Source organism: Cucurbita pepo, unplaced genomic scaffold (genome assembly GCF_002806865.2).
Source record: "Cucurbita pepo subsp. pepo cultivar mu-cu-16 unplaced genomic scaffold, ASM280686v2 Cp4.1_scaffold000134, whole genome shotgun sequence".
Taxonomy (NCBI): domain Eukaryota; kingdom Viridiplantae; phylum Streptophyta; class Magnoliopsida; order Cucurbitales; family Cucurbitaceae; genus Cucurbita; species Cucurbita pepo.
The window spans coordinates 213,141-220,153 of NW_019646436.1; the positions used below are offsets into that span (position 1 = coordinate 213,141).

Sequence of the window (7,013 nt, forward strand, 5' to 3'; positions counted from 1 at the left end):
TTACATGACATGACAAGCATCCACATTGTCATCATTGAACATGTTGCTCACTTTGTCATCGCCCCGAAGAGACATTGGCATCGCTCCGTGCTTCTCTCCGACATTATAGCCATGCTTGTAATAGTTATAGCTCTCTTTAAACTCACGAGTTGTATCTTTAAAGTAGTCAGTCGCTGATGTGAAGTATAGCGGTGGCTCTGGGTAAGGCCAAAACTCCGCCCTCTTCCCCGCCCTTCGAACCACCTTCAACACCTTGTTCCGATCGACATACCCAATCACCGTCACTTTCTCTAGCTCCAAATTCACCTCGACCGAGTCAACCCCTACTCAAAACAACACAAACCCTAATAGTGTCTTTAGAATTTTCCTACAAAAAGATGAACTTTTTTTCCTTTTTCGTACCTCTAAGTTTGTAGATCGCATCTTTAACCACTCGTTCACAACCACTGCAGCACATCCTGACTTTTAGCTCAACAGTCTGTAAAAGGCAAAACATTCAGCAAATTGATAGAAATAGATTCTCTTATGATATTATTATTATACCTTTGTTCCTTTTGCTGATTAGAAAAGAGGAAGCTTTTACAAGGGGTTAACTCATAAGCCAAGGAATTAATAAAAAGTCATGTTCTACCAAATTGTAATTCCTTTTCACATCTACAAGATTCTCACATCCATTAAGGACGTAAATTTTTTTATTCCCGGTAGAAATTGTCCTTTTTGGACTTTCCTTCAAGTTTTTAAAACGTGTCTACTGGGGGATGTTTTTACACTCCTATAAATAATGCTTCGTTCTTCTCACCGTTCAATATTGAAAGAACACCCACATGATATTTTGACACAAAAAGCCAAGAAACATGTAAAAGATGGTGAATTTCAAAACCCCATCAAATAAAGATTGAATTTTTTTCAGTTTTCATCCCAAAAAATGAGTAAATTCATCAAATTTCTCCTAAAAGAGAGAGAAAATAATAGTAAATGAATAGATTTTGAGAGTATTACCTGCAAGGAAAGGGGTTTTGGCTTTGGCATGTTGAAGATGATACGATTGAAGCTTTTGTGATGATTATGGGAATTCCCAAAACAACGTAGGAAATACGAATAAACGACAGAACCAAAAGTTGCTCTTGGGAGAACGGTAGCCATTTTTGAAGACACAAAAACTTGTTATATAAGAGAGAGAGAGAGAGAGAGAGAGAGCATAATAAGAACTCAAAGCAATCCCCAGCCTTTGAACATATTCGTGTGTGTCAGAGGCATCCTCTTGAGATCTAAATCCAAATCTATTGTTCTTTATATATGAGTGGTTTGAAGAGGATGGAAGGCTTAATTCATGTTGTAAGACCTTGAGAAGAAGGGAGAAAGTTATGGAGTCTGTGTGTTGTGATGTGAACTGAGTTAAAGGGAAAAGGGGAAACTTTTATGCACAAAAAGGTATGAACTTTGATGCTGAGGGTAACAACTAACATATATTCCAAACATCTTCTTTTCTTTGGTTCTACTTTTAGGACAATAATTAATTATGGAACACCCCACCAGAATCAACATTTGTCTGTCTTTTTCTTTTCTTCATTTGCTGCTATCTTCACTTGTGTTTGTCTGAGTAGTGATAATGGAGAAATAATATCAAATTCATGCTAGGGCCCCTTTTCTTTTAATATTTTTATAAGTTGGGGTTTTGTTAGATCCTACATTCTTTATAAGGGTGTGAAAACCTCTCCCTAGAAGATGCGTTTTAAAAACGTTGAGGGAAAGCCCAAAGAGGACGATATCTGCTAGTGATAGGCTTGAGCTGTTGCAAATGGTATTAGAGCCTGACACTTGGCGATATGTCAGCGAGGAGGCTGAGCTTGGACACGAGGCGGTGTGCTAGTAAGGACTCTGGGCCCCTAGGGGTGGTAGATTGGAGGTCCCCAAATTGATTAGAGAAGGGAACGAATGCTAGCGAGGATGCTGGGTTCCGAAGAGGGTGGATTGTGAGATCCTACATCGGTTGGGGAGGAGAACGAAACATTCTTTATAAGGGTGTGAAAACGTCTCCCTGGAAGACGCGTTTTAAGAACTTTGAGGGAAAGTCCAAAGAGGTCAATATTTTCTAGTGGTGGGCTTGGACTGTTACAAATGGTATTAGAGCCAGATACTGGGCGATGTGCCAGCGAGGAGGCTGAGCCTGGACACGAGACGGTGTGCTAGTAAGGACGCTGAGCCCTGAGGGGATGGTAGATTCGAGGTTTCTACATCGATTGGAGAAGGGAACGAATGCTAGCAAGGATGTTGGGTCTCAAAGAGGGTGGATTGTGAGATCCCACATCGGTTGGAGAGAAGAACGAAGTATTCTTTATAAGAGTGTGAAAACATTTTAAAAATCCTTAGTAGGAACTCGAAAAAGAAAGCCCAAAGAAGTCAATATTTGGCAGGGTAGGCTTGAGCCGTTGAACTCAAAGTTTAAATATGTTTTTTTATCGAGGCTAATCATGTAATATCGAGAAAACGAGGCTGAAGAGAGCTAACTTGAGCTATGTATTGAAGCTGCATGCAACCTTAGGAACCGCGAATTCACCCACGACTTCACCCATTACCACCTTGTATCAAAAATAAATTAATTTGAGTGTGACTGATAGAATCGTTTAACCTAATCTTTTAATCCACTTTTGTCATATCAACACGCGAATTAAAAACAAAAGTCATATATTTTATTTGAAAGGAATTTGAAGTGGAAAAGAAGCTTTTGGTGGCTTATGGAATTAAGAAATGCATGGGGCACACTGCGTACACCACATGTTCTCCATGTAAACAAAGTCACTTCATATTCATATTCTTATCCACTTTTCTGTGTTTTAATAATATCTTCTCTATTCAAATCTGAGAATGGATTACTCTGTAACTAAAATAAAAATTATTGTAAAAATATTTTACTCAAAATAAATTTATTTATAGGAAGTTGCGCGAACGCTGGGCCGCGAATGCAGGAGTGGGCTGGGTCAAGCACGCTTTGAGTAGGCTAAGCTGCGAACGCTGTGAGTGGGCTGGGCCGCGCACGCTAGAGTTAGCTGGGCCGCCAACGTTTGGAGTGGGCTGGGCCTCGAACGCTGGAAATCGGCCGGGCCGCGAATGCAGGTGTGGGCTGGGTCAAGCACGCTTTGAGTGGGCTGGGCCGCGACGCTGGACTGGGCTGGGCCGCGAACACGGCGAGTTTGCTGGGCCGCTCACGCTGGAGTTTTCAGGGCCGCGAACGATGTTAGTGGGGTGGGCCGCGATTGCTTGAGTGGGCTGGGCTGGGCCGCGAACGCTGGAGTTTGCTAGGCCGCGCACGTTGGAGTGGGTTAGGCCGCGAACGCTGGGAGTGGGCTGGACTACAAACGTTGTTAGTGGCTGGGCCGCGCAGGCTGGAGTTTGCTGGGCCGCGAATGCTGTGTGTGGGCTGGGCTGGGGCGAGCACCCTGGGACTGGGCTGGGCCGCGCACGCTGGACTTGACTGGTCCGCGCACGCTGGAGTTGTCTGGGCCGCGAACGCTGGGACTGGGTTGGGTTGAGCACGCAGAGAATGGCTGGGCGGCGAATGCTGTGAGTGGGCTGGGCTTTGAACGCTGTGAGTGGGCTGACCCGCGAACGCTTTTGTGGGCTGGGCCGCGCACGCTGGGAGTGGGAACTATGTTAATTCAGACCTTCAGGCCTCATGACTATGGTTGATACCATGTTTTTGAAGTATTTCTACGAGAGCACTATTCTTGCAGCATTTTAAAACTTTAAATTTTTTTAAATATGACATTAAGAGAATGATTTATCTCCCAATTTTATATCTAATAAGTTCGAGCTTAAAACAAAACTAAATTTTAGGACTCAAAAGATATAAATTAAAATCACAAACTCGAAACAATATCAATTAAAATTTTAAATCACTTTTTATTAATGCATAACTTTTTGTTAATATCAAATTTGGAAGAAATTTGAGAATAAAATAAAGTGACTTTTCATTAAATTCATGTTCTATTTTATTATTAATGCACTTCTCGTTAATGTTAATTTGGAAGAAATTGGAGAATAAAATAAAGTGACTTTTGATAATTCATGTTCTATTTTATTGTGTAATGCTGGACATTCTAACATGATATCATATTTGTAGGTATTAAACTTAACTCATGGCAAATGGTTGGTGATCATTCAAAAGTGGTTTAAGTTCTGGAATTGTCTAGATAACACCATCAACCTTCAAAGTTCTCACACTAATTTCGTATTGGAACGTGTTAATTCTTATCTTTTCAAGAAACAAGATCCGCGCATAAATCCGTGGTCATGGCTCCGTCGTCGGTCCCCAATCCATTTCCCAATTCAAACAGAGGAAAACAGAGATCCAAAATCTCAGAACACAATTGCCTCCAATCCAATTCTCCATCATCCGAAAATCGGATCCACAAAAGAGCCGCCAAAACACACAATAATTGTAAACGATATCGCAAAAAAAGAAGATTAAAAAGAACGAAACCGGCATAATCTCACATTCGAAGAACAATCCAGAGATCGATAAACGAAGCATATGCACAGATCTAACCAGAAGAAGAAGAATAAGTGAAGAAAATCGTGCTATGATTTAACATACAATACAAGTGTGAGAAGATCATTACAAAAATCGCCTAAGCCACTGCGCCGCTAGGTCGATTGGAGTAAATTAAGGCAGAGGAGGAGGAGGAGGAGGAGGAGTTGTTGGCGAAAGGAAGATTGTGAAGGATGAGAAATCGGACTCGGCGAGGAAATGGCGCGGAATGGAAGAGCTGCCGGAGCACCTCCGTAAGCAACACCGTGTACTCCTCCAGAATCTCCGCTAGTACCGACACGAGCATCATCTCCGGCGTCAAATTAGGGCTCTAATTGCTCTAATCAATCTGCAAAAGCAATTGAAATGATGAATCGTCGCCTTCTTTTCTTCTTGGCGTCTCGTTTTCCCTGTTTCTAGAGAGCTGATTTTGATTTTAATTTTGATTTTGATTTTGCTGAAGCTTCGGCATTTTTTTCAGATTATTTATAGACGACGAAAACAGCGGCCGGTTTCTGATGATCCGGTAAATGACCCGTTTCAACGTTCAAGTCAGGATCAGCACTAAGTATTGTTTTAATTGAAAAATCCAACTAGTTCTTATGTTCATATTTATTTTCCCCAATTTTTTTTTTTAAATATATATATTTCAATTTTTACTTTTATTTTTGATAATTTTAATAGAAATTTTCAATTTTATGTTTATTAGATATTTAAAAAAAAAAAAAAAANTGCATTGTGATTATGAAAGAAATAAGGGGTCGCCAATGCCACGGCGGCAGCGTATTGTGTAATCGGTGTGCGGGGTTGCCTAGCCACGTGGGCGACACTGGTTTCTACCACATGGAGTTCTGTGAATCTGGATTCTTCTTTTTATTTTATTTTATTATTAATTTTTTTGCTAATTTTGGCATATTATAATTATTTATTTTCTAAAGTACATTTGCCATCTAAAGTCAAAAAGAAAAGGAANGCGCTCCCCAATCCTTATCTACTTCTTTCTTATTTCCTTTATTTCCAAGTTCATTTTTGTAATATCCTGTAACAAATAAATAAAAAATCATATTGAGAAAAAAAAACACAAAGGAAACACATATCCGATCTTGAGCCTGAAGCTCGGATACCAAATGATATGGAATCACTACAAGGGGAGTAAGATTCAGATTTCCTTGTTGATCGAATATCTCAAGGCAAGAACATTGTTTGAGATTCGAATCACTCCACAAGCAAGATTGATCATGTCGAGCTTGAATGATTCTACATGCAATCTAAACTACATAGAATTGCAAAACCAAAAAAAAAAAAAAGAAAAAAAAAAGAGCAGTCACTAACCGTACGTGGATAGACTCTATCCGTTAACGTTCTTTTTTAATAAATAAATGTGTAACCTTATCAATATTTTAACCTCGTGTGATGCTTAAGGACAAAATGGATACATAAACAAACTATTTAGACTAACACGAGACACGTTCTTCGATAATTGAAGTAAACATGGATTGCTTTAATTTTTTTTTTATAACATATACTCCTTTTATCAACAAAAAAAAAAAATATATATATATTATTTGCATAAATACAATTTATTAGTATTTAATAATAATATGTGGTTACACTCCTGTATATGTAAGCTTTTACATTAATAGTTATTTTCAAAGTTTAAAAAATACGTGGAAAGTAGTTAAGTAGTTAAATATTAAATACGTGGATAAGAAGAAAATGATTGGCTCTCAACTTTTTGAATTAAAAAATTCAAGTCTTTTCTTTTTTCTACTTGTAATGGACAATATACTGAATTTTTCTTTTACTTAAAAAGCTATAAAAAGCTGTATATATTATTTTCTTTTATAAATAGTCATATTCTTAAATTTTAATAAAAATCTAACAAAATATCTCGGCTTATCTCAACTTTTGAATTTTAATGATGTCATGAAAATATCTTTAAATTTTAAAAAATTTCATTAATATGTTTAAAGTTTTTTATAAAATTAAAAAATTCAAAAAATTCTTATTGTAAATATATGAACGGAAATGTTTATTGACATCTCATATATTATTTCTGAACTTTTCAATGATGTTTTTGAAAGCTTATGAGTATTTTTTTAAAAATTGCAGTAAAGGTAAAGATATTTTTTATTATTATTTTTAAATGTTTAAAAGTATTGACGAAAATTTAAAAGTATTTTTTAAACATTTTATAAAATTAAATAGTATTTTTAATTTTTTTTAAAGTTAATATTTTTTTGCTTGAATATTATCTCTGTTAATTTATGTACTATTTTACTTGCAATATTACATTTTATTCCATATGTGATCTTAGTTCATGCACCTATTAATTTTTTTTTTCAATTCCGTCGGTTTTCATCCAAGTCTATATCACATTTTTTTTAAGAAAATAATAAAGTTCAATCTTTTTTAAGAAAATGATAAAAACGTGAGCTTCAGTTTTTTTTTTTTTTTTTTTTTTTTTTTTTTTTTTTTTTTTTTT

At 37.0% G+C, this 7,013-nt stretch overlaps 2 protein-coding genes across 2 annotated transcripts; both read right to left on the reverse strand.

The window, feature by feature from the left end:
* LOC111783931 (heavy metal-associated isoprenylated plant protein 30-like) lies at positions 1-1,370 on the reverse strand. The gene is made up of 3 exons (XM_023664740.1): positions 1,000-1,370; positions 403-478; positions 1-323 (listed from the first exon to the last, which is right to left on the reverse strand). The coding sequence occupies exons 1-3, from the start codon at positions 1,141-1,143 to the stop codon at positions 1-3; spliced, it is 543 nt and encodes a 180-aa protein (XP_023520508.1). The 5' UTR covers positions 1,144-1,370.
* Positions 1,371-4,464: 3,094 nt separating this feature from the next.
* On the reverse strand, positions 4,465-5,076 carry LOC111783933. Its single transcript, XM_023664742.1, has one exon. It carries the CDS (start codon positions 4,836-4,838, stop codon positions 4,629-4,631), a length of 210 nt encoding a protein of 69 aa, XP_023520510.1. The 5' UTR covers positions 4,839-5,076; the 3' UTR covers positions 4,465-4,628.
* Between the last annotated feature and the right edge of the window lie 1,937 nt (positions 5,077-7,013).

Bases quoted from the DNA above. Each gene is read 5' to 3' on its own strand.
- LOC111783931 (XM_023664740.1), bottom strand. From the start codon at position 1,143: ATGGCTACCGTTCTCCCAAGAGCAACTTTTGGTTCTGTCGTTTATTCG. The intron at 479-999 runs GTAATACTCTCA...TGCCTTTTACAG, and splicing joins CAAAACCCCTTTCCTTGCAG to ACTGTTGAGCTAAAAGTCAG. The intron at 324-402 runs GTACGAAAAAGG...TGTTTTGAGTAG, and splicing joins TGCGATCTACAAACTTAGAG to GGGTTGACTCGGTCGAGGTG.
- LOC111783933 (XM_023664742.1), bottom strand. From the start codon at position 4,838: ATGATGCTCGTGTCGGTACTAGCGGAGATTCTGGAGGAGTACACGGTG.